This window comes from Homarus americanus, unplaced genomic scaffold (assembly GCF_018991925.1).
Source record: "Homarus americanus isolate GMGI-L3 unplaced genomic scaffold, GMGI_Hamer_2.0 scaffold32929, whole genome shotgun sequence".
NCBI classification, from domain to species: Eukaryota; Metazoa; Arthropoda; class Malacostraca; order Decapoda; family Nephropidae; genus Homarus; species Homarus americanus.
This window is the reverse complement of record NW_024737097.1, coordinates 22,885,112-22,902,830: the sequence shown is the minus strand read 5'-3', so window position 1 is coordinate 22,902,830 and position 17,719 is coordinate 22,885,112. Positions and strand designations below refer to the sequence as shown.

Sequence of the window (17,719 nt, the reverse complement as noted above, 5' to 3'; positions counted from 1 at the left end):
GGCCATCATTAGTGGATGTTGGCTGTAGGGACAGTGGCCATGTGGTTGATCAGTAGCTGTGAGGACAGTAGCCATCTGTTGGTGGATGTTAGCTGTGGGACGGTGGCCATCATCAGTGGATGTGTTGGCTGGGGACAGTGTGTCATTAGTGGATGGCATGAGCTGGGGACAGTGGCCATCATTAGTGGATGTGCTGTAGGGACAGTGGCCATTATTAGTTGATGTTAGCTGTGGGTTGATGGCCATCATTAGTGGATGTGAGCTGCGGGTTGGTGGCCATCATTGTTGGATGCTTTAGCTGTAGGGACGGTGGCCATTGTGGTTGATGTTAGCTGCTGAGGACAGTATCATTAGTGGATGTTAGCTGTGGGGACAGTGGCCATTGTTGATTGATGTGGCTGTGAGGGACAGTGATGTCATTAGTGATTATGGCTGTGGGGACAGTGGCCGCCATTGTGGATGTTAGCTGGGGACAGTGGCCGTGACCAGTGTTGGCTGTAGGGACAGTGGCCATCATCGTCAATGAATGATGACTGTGGGGACAGTGGCATCATCAGTGGATATTGGCTGGCAAGGACAGTGGCGTCATCGTGGGGACAGTGGCCATATTGATGGATGTTAAAGGACAGTGGACAGTGGAATGAATGGGATCATAGGGACAGTGTTGAAATTGGGACTGATGTGCATCATTAGTGGATGTTAGCTGTGGGGACAGTGTGCATTGGTGGATGTTGGCTGTGGGATGAAGCATCTCAGTGGATGAATACCATCATTGAATGTATTTAGCTTCATTATTAGTTGATATTGTGTAGGGACGTGTCAAACTGGTCCGTGTTAGCTGTGAGGACAGTGGCCATCATTAGTGGATGTTAGCTGCTGGGGACAGTGGCCATCATGATGGATAATGCTTTCATGGGACAGTGGCCATCATTAGTGACAATCATGGCTGGCAGGGATTAGTGGATGTTAGCTATTTGGGACGTCGTAAGTGGATGATCATTAGCTGTGAGGACTGACATCATCGATGATGGAATCTTCCGTAGGGACAATGGCCATCATTGAGTGGATGTTAGCTAGCGGGACGAGTGGCCATCATCAGTGGATGTTAGCTATTGGGGACAGTATGGCCATTGATAGTTGATATTGGCTGTAGGGACGGTGACTGATGTTAGCTAGCCAGGACAGTGTCATCAGTGGATGTCTTCCGGGGACAGTGGCTATCATTGGTGAATGCCAAACTTCCATGAGACATTGTATCGTGGTGATATTATGAGAGACAATGGCATAATGTTATGGGTGATGGCGTTAATAATTGATGTTGTTGCTTGTCCCCGGACAGTGGCATCAATGATGAATGGTAAGGACAGTAGCCATCATTAGTGGATATTAGCTGGCAAGGACAGTAGCTGTGGACAGTAATATCAGATGTTAGCTGTAAAGACAGTGGCCCATCATTAGTGGATGTTAGCTGTAGGGACAGTGGCCATTACTTGGTTGATGTTGGCTCACAGACAGTATCAGTGGATAGCTGGCAGGGACAGTGGCCATCATTAGTCAGATGTTATTCTTGGGGACGTGGCCATCATTGTGGATGTTAGCTGTGGGACAGTGGCCGTCATCAGTGGATGTTAGCTGTAGGGACAGTGACCGTCATTGAGTGGATGTTAGCTGTAGGGACAGTGGCCGTCATCAGTGGATGCAGCTGGCAAGGGACAGTGGCATCATTAGTGGATGTGCTTCCATGGGGACATTAACTATCTTGTCCGGATGTTAGCTGTAGCAGGGACAGTGGCCATTATTAGTGGATGTTGGCTGTGGGGACAGTGGCGCATCATCGTGGATGTTAGCTGTAGGGACAGTAGCCATTATTAGTGGATGTTGGCTGTAGGGACGGTGGCCGCAATCAGTGGATGTTAGCTGTAGGGACAGTGGCCATCATTAGTGGATGTTAGCTGTGGGACAGTGGCCATTATTAGTGGATAATGGCTACCATGGACAGGTGGCCATAATCAGTGGATGTTAGCTGTGGGACAGTGGCCATTATTAGTCGGATGTTGGCTGGCAGGGACGGTGGTGGATGTTGGCTGTGGGGACAGTGGCCATTGTTAGTTGATGTTGGTTGTGGGGACAGTGGCCATCATCGGTGGATGTTAGCTGTGGGGACAGTGTGTCATTAGTGGATGTTGGCTGTAGGGACAGTGGCCATCATTGGTGGATGTGGCTGGCAAGAAAGGGACAGTGTGTCATTTGATGTGGATGTGAGCTGGCAGGACAGGTGTGTGTGAATCTGGCTGTGAGGGACAGTGTACATGTGGCTGTAGGGACAGTGGCCATCATTGTTGGTGGATGTAGGGACAGTGGCCATCCTGGCTGGATGTTGGCTGTGGGGACAGTGTGTCATTAGTGGATGTGAGCTGTGGGACAGTGGCCTTATTAGTGGATGTTGGCTGGGGACAGTGGCCATTATTGGTGGATGTTGTGGGACATCAGCTGTGGGACGGTGTGTATTGATGGATGTTGTCATTGTGAGATGTGGATGGCTGTGGGGACAGTGGCCATCATTAGTTAGTCATTAGCTGTGGGACAGTGGCGGGTATTGGTTAGGTATTGGCTGTGGGGACATCATTGGTGGATGTTGGCTGGCGGGACGATGGCCATGTTGGAGCATGTTATTGAATGTTAGCTGGCAGACAGTGGCGTATTGATGTTAGCTGGCATATCTGATGAATTAGCTGAATGATTAGCTAGAAGGGACGTGGCCATTATTGGTTGACTCTTGGCTGTGGGGCTGCGGCCTCATTGTTGGATGTTAGCTGGCAAGGGACAGTAGCCATCTGATTGATGTTAGCTGTGGGACAGTATGCTCATTAGTGGATGTGAGGACATTGACATCATCAGTGGATGACAGCTGTGGACGATGGCGTCAGTGGATCTTCATGGGGACAGTGGCCATTATTAGTTGATGTTGGCTAGCAAGGGACAGTATGCATCATTAGTGGATGCCAGCTGGCAGGAGACCCAGTGACCATTTAGTTGATGTTGTGGGGACAGTGGCCATTATTAGTTGATCATTATTCTGTGGGACAGTGGCCATTTATTAGTTGATGTTAACTGTAGGGACAGTGGCTGTCTGTCAGTGGATGTTAGCTGTGGGACAGTTGCCATGTTGGTGGATGTTAGCTGTGAGGGACAGTGGCCATCATCAGTGGATGTTGGCTGTAGGGACAGTGGCCATCATTAGTGGATATTGGCTGGCAGGGACGGTGGCCGTCCTTTAGTTGATGTTGGCTGGCAGGGACATTTGGCCATTATTAGTTGATGTTTAGCTGGGGACGTGGCCATCATTGTGGATGTTAGCTGTGGGGACAGTGGCCATCATTGGTTGATGTTAGCTGTTACAGGGACAGTGGCCATTATTAGTTGATGTTAGCTGTGGGACGGTGGCCATCATTAGTGGATGTTACTTCTGTGGGGACGTGGCCATCATTAGTGGATGTGGCTGTGGGACAGTGGCCATCATCAGTGGATGTTAGCTGTGGACAGTGTGTTGATGGTTGATGTTAACTGGGACAGTGGCCGACTATTGGTACGATGTTGGCTGCCATCATTGGTGGATCATGGGACAGTGCGTATTGAATTGATATTGGCTGTGAGACGGTATTGTCATTGTGAATGCTGACACAATGGCCATCATCAGTAGGAATATTAACTGAGACAGTAACATCTGATGGATATTATTTCTTAGAGACAATGGCCCTTGTTAATTGATATTGGCTGTGGGGACAGTAACTGTCATTAGTGAATGTTAGCTTCTTAGGACGTGGCCATCATTAGTTGATATTGTGGGGACAACTCATGGACAATGGTGATGTTAGCTAGGGACAATGGCCATCATCAATCGGATATTAGCTTCATGAGGGACAGTAATGTCATTGGTGGATGTTAACTGGCAAGGACAGTGACGCTAACAAGTGGATATTCTTCCATGGGAACTCCGTGTAACTGGAACGGTATTAGTTGATGTTAGCTGTAGGGACAGTGGCCATCATTAATGGATCCGTTAACTGTAGGGACAGTGGCCATCGGTAGTGAATGTTAGCTGTAGGGACGTGGCCATCTGTTAGTGGATGATAGCTGTGAGACAGTGGCGCTCAATGATGGACTCATGGCTGTGGGACAGTGGCCGTCATCAGTGGACCAGCCAGCTGTGGGGACAGTGCATCATTAGTGGATATTGACTGTATGGGGACAGTGGCCCATTATTGATTGATGTTGTGGCTGTAGGGACAGTGTGCATCATTTAGTGGATGTGAGCTGTGGGGACATTTGTGCGTGGTCAGTGTTGTGGGGTTGTGCATCGTGGTATGGTTCTGGGACAATGGCCATTATTGGTTGATGTTAGCTGTGGGGACAGTGGCATGTCATTGGATATTTCATCTTCTGATGGATTTATAGCTGGCATGGGACAGTAGCCATTATTAGTTGATCATTAGGACATCATGGACAGTAGCCATTAAATGGGTTGCAGTGTTAGCTACTTGCAGGTGTGCTCTGTCAGTAGATGTGCTTCAAGGGACAGTAGCCATTGATTTTCTTCAAGACAGTGACATTATTGAATTGATATTTAGCTGTGGGGACGTGTGCATCTCATTGGTAGATGTTAGCTTCTTGGACAGTAGCCATTATTAGTTGATATTGCTGCTAGGGGACAGTGTGCATCATTGTGGATGTTAGCTGTGAGACGATATTTATGTCAGTGGACTGGAGACAGTGGCGCCATTAGTGGATGATAGCTGTAGGGCAGTAGCGCTTCATCAGTGGATATTACAACTATGGGGCCAGTATTTCGTATCGTGGATCTTCCGCTATGGACAATGTGCATCATTAGTGGATATTAGCTGGCAAGGGACAGTAACATCATCAGTGGATGTTATTTCATGGGGACAATAGTTGATATGCTGTGGGAACGTGGCCATCATTAGTGGATATTAACTACTTGGTTGTGCTTCATCTATTCAGTGGATGTTAGCTGTGAACAGTGTATACCATCATTAGTAGATGTTAGCTGTGGGACAGTGGCCATCATCAGTGGATGTTAGCTGGCAAGGGACAGTGGCCATCATCCAGTGGATGTTAGCTGTAGGGACAGTAGCGCATATTTAGTGGATGTTAGCTGTGAGGACAGTAGCCTCATCTGATGGATGTTAGCTGTGAGGACAGTGGCCATCATTAGTGGATGTTAGCTGGCAGGGACGGTAGTGCATCATCGGTGGATGTTAGCTGTGGGGACGATGTGCATCATCAGTGGATGTTAGCTGTGGGACAGTGGCCGTTGTTGGTTGATGTTGTACAAGACAGTGGCCATCATTGGTGGATCGCTACTGTAGGGACGATGGCCATCTGATGGCTTCAAGGGACAGTGGCCATCATTAGTGGATGTTAGCTGGCAGGACGGTGGCCATCATTGGAAATGGATGTTAGCTGTAGGGACATTGGCCATTGTTGATGTTGCTGTAGGGACCAGTGGCCATCATTAGTGGATGTTAGCTGTAGGGACGGTGGCCATTATTGGTTACGATGTTGGCTGTGGGGACGATGGCCATCATTGGTGGATGTTGGCTGTAGGGACGGTGGCCATCACTGGTGGATGTTGGCTGGCAGGGACGGTATGGCATCGTATTAGTGGATGTTAGCTACAGCAGCGGACATTGGCCATCATTAGTAGATGTTAGCTGTAAGGACCATTATACATCATTAGTTGATGTTGGCTATATGGGACAGTGGCCATCATTGAGTGGATGTTAGCTGTTGGGACAGTAGCCATCATTGGTGGATGTTAGCTGTGGGGACAGTAGCCATCATTGTGGATGTTAGCTGTAGGACAGTGGCCATCATTAGTGGATCAATGGCTGTAGGGACAGTGTGGCATTGATATTGGTTGATGTTGGCTGTAGGGACAGTGGCCATCATTAGTGGATATTGGCTAGCAGGACAGTATGCATCATTAGTGGATGTTAGCTGTAGGGTTGATGGCCATCATTGGATGGTATTAGCTGTAGGGACGGTGGCCATTGTTATTGGTTGATGTTAGCTGTGGGATAATTGGCCATCATTAGTGGATGTTAGCTGTAGGGACAGTGGCCATTATTAGTTGATGTTCATGGCTGTACTGGGATAGCCTCGATGAAAACGGATGTTAGCTGGACAGTGGCCATCATTTAGTGGATGTTAGCTGTAGGGACAGTAGCCATCATTAGTTGATATGGCTAACAGGACAGTATGGCCATCATTAGTGGATGTTATTTCATGGGGACAGTAATGCATCATTGGTGGATGTTAGCTGTAGGGACGTTAGCTGTAAGGACAGTGGCCATCATTAGTGGATGTTAGCTGTAGGGACAGTAGCCATCATTAGTGGATGTTAGCTGTAAGGACAGTGGCCATCATTAGTGGATGTTAGCTGTAGGGGCGGTGGCCATCATTGAATAATAATAATAATTAACGGTTTATTGAAAGAGCTTGGCAGCCAGAAGGCTGAAAATATACAGTGATACAAATAAGACATATAATAACTAGATGGGGAAAAGCTCAAACTACAGTGCATTTCGACATAGTGACAGTGCAAGAAGTAGTATTAACTGGGAGTGAATATACTGGTTTATTACATGTTATTGATAATTTTTACAATGGTTGGGACTGGGCTGTTCTTATAGCGATCAGTTCGTGCACGTATGGGCTGGATGCGGTTGTGGTGTCGAACAGCAATTCTCGGGCTAGGGATCTCGGGTGGTAGTAGGAGCCGGTGTCGAGGATGGTGTAGAAGCTTCTTACCAAATTTGCAGATGAGGTCGTGGTGATGGTCAGTGAGAGTCGAAAGGGTCAGTGTGTTGAGCGCTTCTTGATATGTGGAGTAGGAAGGGGAGAGAATAATCTTGCATGCCCTCCTTTGCACCTTTTCTAGGTGTTTACGTTGTGTGGCATTTAGGGAGGAAGACCAGGTGGGGGAGGCAAAGGTGAGCTTGGGAAGTATGAATGTTGAGTAAACACTGAGGAGCTCGGGTGCAGGAACTCCGAGGGACTTAAGTCGGCGGAGGAGGTGGAGACGGAAACTGGAGGATTTGACAACATCACTGACGTGTGGTTTCCAATTTAGTTTGTTGTCTATGGTGACGCTGAGGAGCTTCGTGGAATCTACAACCTGAAGTGTGTTCGGACCTAAAGTAATGGAAGGGGGTGGGACAATGTCGGAGGAGAGGTTGATGTGTATAACCATGGTCTTGGTATGGTTGTTGGTGGCCCAGTTTTGGACTGTTCAATAAATCCTGAAGGGCGGTATAGTCGGGAGCAGAATTGTTGACGCTGATCCCAATGGTGGAGTCGTCGACGTATTTCCAGTGAGCAGGGGTTTCTCTTAGGGCATCATTGATAAGCATAAGGAAGCAGAGTGGTCCCATCTTGATGTCTTGGGGGACGCCACAGGTGAGTGACTGAAAGGTGGAGACTGCCCCTCGGAAGCGTACAGCTTGGCGTCAGTCACTGAGGAAGTCTGTAAGCCATGGTATAAGACTTCTCCGAAGCCCGAGGTCAATAGCTTTGTTGATGATTAAATTGTGGTCGACTAGGTCGAAAGCTTTAGTGAAATCAATGAAGGCGACAGCTACAGACGTTTTTCGTTTCTCGAGATGGCGGTATATGTAATCGAGAAAGCTGACAAGACAGTGAGTGGTGGAGGAAGTTTTCATGTTGCCAAATTGCTGAGGGTCTATGACTCCTGCAATATCAGCATAAGCCCTGTCAAACACAAACCTTTCACAGATTAGGCTGGGTATTGGGGTGATTGCAATGAGTGGATGTTAGCTGTAGGGACATTGGCCATCATAAGGGAATGTTTTGTGTATTCTATTTTTGCGTGGGGGTCAGAGTAAGGAAACCTCACTTGACGGTTGAGGGTCAATTGTTTTCCCGCCCTCTTGCACCTGCTTCACTTTCATGCTTTTCTGTGTATTCCCACTACTTCTCCTCCTGAGGAAGATGCACCTCCAGATCGGTTATATCACCCTAACACTACCTTGTGGGTGGGGGAATAGGGTTAGCCTAAGGGTGTGTAATCTTCAGGTGGTCCCCTAATTTTGCATAAAGATTCCTTTTTAGTGATTGACAACAGTACTAGAGAATCATACTGACATTTCTAGAGGCAGCAAATTACAGTAAGGGAAATTCTCTTCTTAAATTTGAAGGGGTTGATCACCTGTGGGCTGATCCCATAGTCACTGTACTGACCCCAGAGTAACCATGACTGCCATTGCACCATCTGACTCGGTAACCAACATCAATCCCTGAGTTACGGTGTGTTGGGCAGGACCAGTGCTCGAGCTGACTGTGTGATGTCTTAGCTTTTTCTCTTTCATTTGTAAGGCTTTTATTACCATGCAGCCTTGGTAGTGTATAGGTTAAATACAATAATATGTTGCTGTACTGTACTGGCCTGTGTTTGACCACACACATACACACACACCAGGTTCCCATGATAGCCCTGGTCAAAAACAGTGCAGTAGAATAACACTTGACACCTGTGACCCAACACCAAAACTGATGGACTACTGACCTACCTGGGTGGTGGATATGTCACGATACATTGTTCCCAGACAACCTCCCTGTCCATCCCATTAGCTATTACTCTGAGCCTGTCTCCCCCCCCCCCCCCCCCCACCCTTCATATAACACATGTTTACTCTCTTGCTTTTGCCTTTATGATTCTTAGGCTTGAAACTTTCCTTAAATTCTAAACCTCTTCCTCAGACTCGACTAGCAGCACCCCAGCGTCAGTATACAGTAGGTGTGAGTTTTCAATGCCATGATGTCTCCGTTTGCTTTCTACAGGCGCCTTACTACTACTGTACCTGTATTATATCTTCTACCTGCAGGACGTTATATAAATACTGAAAGTCGCATCTCCCCCGTGTCTGTGTTGTCACTCGTCCAGTTATATGTCAAGGCATTGATACTGATCCGCCATTCATTCCCAGAAAAGATGTATCCTATACTATACAGTGTTAGAAGTTGGCAGGCAGCCTTCAGTAAAATTATCATAAATCATAATAAAGTTATCAGTGCCAGCAGCCTTTATCATTATGTTTTATGCAAAAATGTGGCACGTCTTCCTGCTTCTGCTGCTACCTACCACTCGCCTTTCTGCCTACATTTGATCAGTGCACCTAATCTGCTTCTCTGTATCAAAAGTTCCTCACTTACAAATGGTTCCACAATATTATTCAGTAACCTGCCAGTCTCAAAAGAAGTATTGTACTGTGGAATATTTTTATAATTTTTAATCACAGTCAGTTGTGTTAATTATAAACTTGTGATGGAGATAAGAGCCGACCATGTAAAACAGTCACTGTGGTGAGTAGGTTGATAATGTGGGTAGCTACTGTACTGTAGAGATTAGCTTTTCCTACTGGGGCAATCAGCTAGCTTAAGCTTAGTCCATGTGTCTTGACATAAAACTAGAGACGCTCGTCTGTCTGTGCGTTAAAGTGTGAAAATGGCGCGTAAAGTTCGTATCTTATGTAGGGAGATGGCATTGTTAGGTTTACCCAATGCATAGACCTACTTATGATGGTATACAGTACTTGACCACACCTTCAGGAGACTAATGGTGAAGTATGCTGGGTGGGCTTAATGTGTCATCTGGTGGGCCTAAGGGTTGTGAGTTTTTATTTTGTTTATTTGCAGGTTGTACAGTGTTATTGTGTTTTGGTGATGGTGGTTGTTTGGGATTTTATTTTGTGGGTAATTGTTTTCTTGTGTGGAGATCGTGTGGGTGGGTAGGTAGGTAGGTGTGTTTTCTCGTGGTAATTTGTCATATTTTGTATTGTCCATTAAGGAATTTGTACTGTTAGATGTATTTCACATTAGTGTACACACACACACACACACACACACACACACACACACACACACACACACACACACACACATTTAATGTGAACATGATTATATTGTAGATTACATAATAAACCTGGTGATTTAGCTGAAAGTCCAGGTGTTTGGGGGATTATATGTAAAGTTTATCGTGGTAGAGTTGGGTACAAGGGGTGGGGGTGATGAGGGACATTACCAGGTGTGAGGAGGATGACTGCAGTTATTTGTATGGGACCAGCAGTAGTAGACACACACACACACACACACACAGTACAGTATGAAAATTTATTCATAGATTTAAAAATTCTTCTCAACCAGACAGCATTCCTTTTGGCATCCATAAACATGAATGCATCAGCTGCAGGTCTCTGTTGTGTTAATGTTATTCACTACTATATTTAAATAATTAATAAGAGTCCTACCCTACAAATCCAGCAGTGGTTATTGGTTATAGCATGTACAGTAGGATCTCATGTTTCGCGACTAATTGGTACCAGTTTTAGCGTCGCAAAAGTTAAAAGCGCGAAACGAGTGACATTGAAAGGCTGTACATATAAATAAGCCTAATCAGTTCTGCGGTGTCATCCAAACCCCCCTGTAATGACCTACAACCCACCAAGAAAATGACATTACAGTGATGTATTCATACATATTATATTGTTGATAACAATATTTACATACACTCATACTGTAGAATAACTTCCATTGATGGAATCGGTGAAATGCTTGATAGGGCTGGTTGATGGGATCCAAGGCAGGGAAGGCTGGTCACTGCTTCCTCCCTCCCCTACACCTTCTCTAACCTAAGCATCAAATCCCTCAAAGTCTTAGGCATCTCTTCCTCCAGTAAGTCACCCAACACTTCAATATCATCATCGGTGGTGCCATCATCATCTCCTAAAGTGATGTTTGCCAAGGCATTAATAACAGGCTGGGCCTTGCACAGGTACAGAGTAATAAGGGCCTGCTGACTAGCATTGACACGGGACATGTACAAGGCCTTGTATTCCTCCATACCCTTATCAAGGGCAGAGCACATAAGGTTCCGAGGATGAGGCCCGGTATCGTATTCTTCTAGCTGTTCGCCGAGACGTGCGATGTTTGTGAGCAACTCGGTAAGCTGGAGTGTTGTAGGTTCACCAGGCTTAACGTCGTCCTCTTGTGTTGGTTGCTGTTCTTGTTCTTCATCCTCCTCCAACATTTCTTTAACTGTTGGTTGCTGCTGATGTTGACCAATGATTTCTTACAAATCTTCAACCTGAACATCTGAAAATCCCTGTGCTGGGACTGAGCATGCTGCCTGCACCGTGTCCATTGGTGTTGCCACCATGGACGGCCTCTCCCTGCTTGCCTCGGTCTGTTCTGCCCCACTTATCTTGGAGTTAGTGAACAAAGGCTTCCATGCGTGTAGCACTCAGGGTTGCCAGATGTGCGACAAGCTTCACGGTCGACACTCGCGCCATCTCTCGCCCAAATCGGCCAAACCATTTTTCATTTTTGGCCAAAATTCGGCCAAATCTTTTTGGATGGGAAGCATGAGGCTAATTTTGCAATCCACACAAAATAAAACAGTCTCCCCTACAATGTCCACTTAAGAGTCATAATAAAACAAATTTTCACTTAGAATTGAGAGTCCAATAATTACACAAACATAATAACTATAATATACAGTGAAGATTTACCTTAAACTGGAATGGTGGTGCAGCAGCATGATAACACTAGTTGACGTAAGCAAAAACATCTAGTCTGTCATCGTCCTGTTCTTCCTTCTCAGAGTTGAATAGCTCCATCATGTGTGGTGCTACTTTGAAATCTCTGCAACATTTTCCCTGGAATTGGAGGTGTGAGCTAACTCTAATAATTATGTCCAACATTTCAGAACCCAGCCGATTTCGTGATTTGGTTTTGACGTTGGTTTCCGTGGAAAATGTTCTTTCGACAACAGCATTGCTTACTGGTGTTGTGAAGCAAGCCATAGCATAGGTCCCTAATTCTTCAAAGGCCGTTTGCCTGTTGAATTCTTGTATTGCAACACCCCAGACCAGAAAGAGATAGAATCTGGGAATTTTGCCATAAAAAACTGACTCCCCCCACTCAAGCGTCGATGCTCGAAGCCTGCTTTCCACTTGTTTTAAGGCCTCGATTAAAAGACCAGCACATCGCTTATTACTTCATCTACCTTGCCTACTGCTTCAGCAGAGTGATTCTGTTGGTTTATGAAGGTGTACAACTCGTGCATGAATTTGGCACCATAGTCGACCATGTTAAGTGGCAGTGGTTTTCCATTCCTGTAAAGGTTTCTATCTTGAAGACTCTTGTGGTGCAGGACCAGCTCTTCAGGATCAGCATCTGTCCTTTGAAAAAAAAATTAACTTTCGAATTCTGTAACGATTGGTGACACATAGTGAAAGTACAACAAAATGATTGAATCCTCCAGCATACCCAGAATTTCTCTTGCTTTGTAGCGACAGGAAGCATCTGCCCTTGGAACTGCAACAGCAAAGTAGGCTTTCGGTTCCTCCCAGTTTAAGAGGATATTATAGGCGACTTCCTCGAACTAGCCATCGTGTACATGAGAGTTTATGAAAGGGAAGAGGGGTGCCAGTTTGTTCTTCCTTAGCATCCATTACCCTAAATAGTTCCTTTAATGCATCTCTACAGATGACACTCTTACTGAACCACTTAGGAACTTCATGCAAGAGGTATTGAAGATTAGATGGCAGCTTGGCAAAAGCCTTTTCAATGCAGAGTGCAAGTGAGTGGCAGACACATCTGTTGAGCTGGCAGTTTGGTGACTGCTCTCTCACTCTTGACCACATTTAGTTATATTCACCAATCATCGAAGATGCACCATCACTGCCAAACCTGACGCAGTCAGACCACTTTAATCCCATCTTCCCCAGGGTGTTGCTTAGTGTCAAGAACATTTAATGACCCGTGGCCCCAACAGTGGGCACAAGGCCACACAAATTCCGTGACAATTCTCGATCTTGAATCACTATAATACCTCGCAATAACACAAATCTGCTTGTCTGTGGCCACATCTGTTGCTTTGTCAACAAGCACAGAGTACTTTTGCCCTTTGCATCCTCTTTTAATTCCTCAAACAATGCTGGAGCGATTACTTTGAAAAGCAGCTTATTGCACTTTGTGCGATGGAGCTGCAGATTCTCTAGTTCACTTTTCATCATTTCCCCAAGATGGTGTACACTTGCTGTTGAACAGTGACTAGATATAGCCACCGCAAACTCGAACTCTACACGTTTTTTGTTTTCACTGTCCCGTTTCCTTGGAGCAGTCATCACAGGCAGGGCCCTACACATGGACGATGCAGCTACTGTGCTTGAGTGTCCTTTCGATTTTTCGTGATCTGCCAAACGAGATGCTTTGGGAGCTATCTGTGTTCTACAAACTTTGCAATGAGCATTTTCACCTCCATCACTGGCTCTAGTAACCCAGATGTATTTTTCTTACCATGGTTTGTTATATTTTCTACCACTGTCATAGGACCCTTTCCATTTACCAGTGGACATTTTGAAAACTAGCACTCAGAATTTCAAAGTAACTCGGTTGGCTTTGACAGCTCTGAAGCTAAACCTGTATAACTGGACACATTCAGCCTGAACAACTCAAATATGAGAACTAACTAAGGTCAGTCAGCTCAGTAGGTTAATCATGTGACGAGGTGGTCACTGAGTCAGTGTTGTTATTGTGAAATTTGAAAATCTGGTAGACTTGTTTTCAAAATCCACTAGATGAGGAATTAATGCATGTTTTAAAAAAATCGGCACTATTCGGCCGTGACCACCCATTTTTCCACGGCCAGGCAAAGTATTTTGCGGCCAAAGTAGAGAAATTTAGCCGTGGAAAAGATCATCGGGCAACCCTGGTAGCACTGTTGCAACATTAATCTTAGCCATGTCTCAACAATTCTGTCCACTGCATTTTTAATATTATATTTCTTCCCAAATTCACAAACTGATAACACTTCACGGTTGCGGGGTGGTGAGGAGTCGGGTTGTCTACCATCTTCTCCTCAGCTGGTAGAGCCTAGTAGTCACTGTCAGAGTTCTGCCTTGATTTTTTGTAACTCAACTAATGAGTCTGTCTGCTGACAAGTCTTTATAGAGTGACTGATAGTAGAATAGTTTAATATTACAGTAAAGCCTCGAATAACGACGTTAATGTGTCCTCCATATTGCAGTGCAAGGTGAATCGTCTTATCCCGAATCATTAATTACCATTAAAATAAAGCAATAATGTTGAGATGCATTCTTTTGTGTGGCTTTTTATCCTCTTTTCCCCCCAAAACAATACAATTAATGAAAAGTGCAAACTATATTCTTCAAATGTTTCTGAATGCACCTTATACAATATAAATGAATAATAATATGGTCACACAAGAGATGGGACGCCATTGTTTTCGTGTGTGTTTACAGCCGGCAGTCCGGGACGATAGTTCTACACGAGAAAATGAAAATAAGACCCTGGTTGTAGCTGTAGTAAATGTAATGTAAAAAAATATTAATATATATGTTTTAAGTGACGTTATTTAATGTTAATAAATGGAACAATCGAAGTAGCTAACCACTAATGGCAAAGAAAAAAAAAGAGATGGATTGGGAACACCAACATATACGTGCTTATTTTAGGATACTGCTTCATTTATCTTAAGAATATGTACAAATCATTCATTATTGTTTATTATTGAATATGTATTTGATTGAATTAATCTGTATATATGCGAAGTGAACAATACAATTCATTAATACATAGAATATTAAAACACACAAGAGGAAAAGAGACAACATTGTTGTCAGTGTTTGCACCCAATGTAAACGTGCACACTCAAGAAATCTCCAGTTGCATTAGCTGTGAATAAAACCGTAATCCTGTTTTTTGAAGTCTTTACACCCCTTGCCTGGTTTTCATTCTTGGTAATGAAAGTGGTCTAAGGTGAGCGCTTCCAGAAAGTGCCAGTTTTGTCACAATTGAAGACCTGGTCTCGGCAATAACCACCCTCTTTCACAAGAGCTGGAAAGACAGGTGGATATTTTTCTGCTGCTATGACATCAGCCAATTCACTCTCCCCATGGTAGTGGGCTAACTTGACTTCATAACGCTTCTTAAAGGCGGCCAACCAACCAACAGAAGCATTGAACGGTGGTGGATAGTCAACACGTTTCTTCTGTGCAACTGCAGCATAATAAACATGTGCTTGATGCCTTATGTGCCTTGCTCACGGTTTCTTCTTTCCACCCACTTGTGAAGGTAATGTTCTGTGATAACTAACAGTAGGTTTTGTTGTGAAGTATCGGAGAACATCCTGCTACTAGAAAATCTTAAGAATACATTCTCAGGAAGTAGTTAAGGCTTCCTTGTTCTTCTTAAGGGAACGTATGGTTGATTCGGGGCAGTTAAACCTATGCGTGATTTCACAGGTACGAGCATCACTTTTGATAATTTCAAGGGTGTATTTCCTCTTCTTGACCCCATTACGGTAGTCACGCCTGGCTTGGGGCTTCCCTTGTTGACCTTCTCTATGGCCATCATTGCAACCAGAACCGCTCCCGACATTTACATTACACACTTCACTCGTCGTTAATACACAAGAATCGTTAATAGTTAAACAAGAATCTCACGAAACGTGAGCACACAGGGTTATATAATCCAAGGTCACTGCACCGCTTGCTCATTCAAACTAACTGTAGTTAGGCCATAAACAAAAAACCACTCGGCGGGTCGACAGATAACAAAAGACCATGACAATGCGCGCTGTCCACTCAACAATGACTCGTGACACTGGTAATGAAAATCTGTATTTTTGAGAGGCTGGAATTTTAAAAGTGATTTGAAACTTAGGAATCGCGAATCTAAAACTCGCTAAACTTGAGATCCTACTGTACAGTATAGGTCAATATGATATATTGTAATTAGAGTACTACAGTGCAGTCAGCTACTAAAGTCCGTTCTCCTCTCCTGAACTACGAACCCGAGATTTAGACCCACGAATCCGAAGCATTTATGGACAGAATAATGTATCTACCTACTTCATTGGGTTCGCGAGTCTGAATCTCTCGGGGGTTTGTGGTTCAGGGGGAGAGGTGAACAGACTTCAGTAGTGTAGTTGAATGTCCACAGTAAATATGAGCAGGATTTAATAACTTCAGGAAATATTATTTTGTTGTGTTCTAAACCCTTAAATGGTAGCCATTATCACTGGGAGTTAATTGTAGGGATGGTAGCCATTATCACTGGGAGTTAACTGTAGGGATGATGGCCATTATCACTGGGAGTTAACTGTAGGGATGATGGCCATCATCAGTGGGCGTTTGTTCATGGATACTCCATGGGGGGGGGAGGGGGTGCAGAGTAGGGAATCCTTAGTCGCCAGTTAAGGTCTTTGGAGGCTGGATGGCCATGTTTATCAGCAAATTAATTAAGAACTACAGGATACAGGAAAGCTAAGCTGTACAGTTTATACAACAGCCATGGTTACCTTAAGGTTCACTCTTTGTCAGTTTCTACAGTACAACAGCTTTGATTTTAAAACGTTTATTTGTGCACAAATTAAGTTATTTTTTAAAATAGTAAAATAATGTATTCTTAAAAAAAAAAATTGTAAGTTGTGGATGGGGGTATTGCTGCCTTGGTATATATTTTTGTATTGTGTGGGGGAGAACTTGAAATATATCACTCAAGAAACTTTGCCAAAAGTAGAGCCTTGTATCGAAGGTTTTTATTAATCTTTTTTGTTGTGTGTGTAGAATTGCCAGCCCAGAAGTTCCTACTTTCACACAAAATGTCAATCAATATACACGTGTTTGGTAACTTAAGAATCATGCATTACCCAATTGTATTTTCCCACCAGCTATGGTATGTAATAGATTTGTTGTAAGTTTACAGTGTTTGGTTTTGGTCATGCCTCGTGTGTGACAGTAATCCTAAAGTCATCTAACAATGATTTCTTGTAACATTGTTCACCACTTTTTAATGTTTCAAAATTCACACACCGAGATTTTCCTTTAAAGTTTTTGTCTAAATATATCTATAGAAGCTTTGTTTCTTGAGATAGTTTATGTTAATATTATTTTATCTTGAAAATTTCAGCATCAAGACAGAATCTTAGAACGCCTGAAACAACTCGCTGGACCCTTAATTGATCTGCCACCGAGGGAGGAAGCTGTTCGCAAATTTTCTAATCACTGCAGACTGTGGGTAGGAAACCTGCCCCTGGACATTAAGGAGGACGATGTTAAGGAACTTTTTAAACCATATGGAGAGTTTGATGAAGTTTATTTTGACAAAAACAAAGGATTTGCCTTTGTTCGCATGGTAAGACTTTGATCAAACTGTTCTGTCTGTGTACTGTAGTAGTGAGCGAGATAATGTTACCTACATATGGCTACAGTATATTATATTATATTTATATTATCTTGGTGGGAGGAATGAAGTTAATTAAATATTCAACAATAATTTTCAGGACTTTAAAAGTAATGCCGAGAAAGCACGGCAAGAACTTCACCTGAAGGATTACAAGGGACGACAGCTCAAAATTCGATTCTCATCGCCGGGCACAGCACTCAAGATCCGCAATCTTTCTACTTGGGTTACAAATGAGCTTTTAGAGAAAGCCTTTTCGGTACGTGTGATGAAATAATCTGTACAGGAAATCTGAAGAGTATGTTCAGTATTATTGAAAGTGATTAAATTAACTCTTGATTACTGCAAGGTGATGGTTGCTTCACCCACTGTACCAAACTGTTCCATATACAGAACTGTACTGTAGTAAACT

At 44.1% G+C, this 17,719-nt stretch overlaps 1 protein-coding gene across 6 annotated transcripts in view; it reads left to right on the top strand.

Moving 5' to 3' along the window:
• Positions 1–17,719, top strand: part of LOC121873345 (hrp65 protein-like) — a 96,863-nt gene that overhangs the window by 16,314 nt on the left and 62,830 nt on the right. For 4 of the 6 annotated variants that reach the window (XR_006090220.1, XM_042376884.1, XM_042376880.1 and 1 more), the window contains exons 2-4: positions 8,800–8,838; positions 17,035–17,259; positions 17,408–17,566. Coding sequence is in view for 5 of the 6 variants with exons in the window: in XM_042376884.1 (XP_042232818.1) it covers positions 8,800–8,838; positions 17,035–17,259; positions 17,408–17,566 (423 nt within the window). In the remaining variant the exon portion in view is untranslated. The remainder of the gene's footprint in view (positions 1–8,799; positions 8,839–17,034; positions 17,260–17,407; positions 17,567–17,719) is intronic. The other 2 variants (XM_042376881.1, XM_042376883.1) reach the window with 2 other exon arrangements.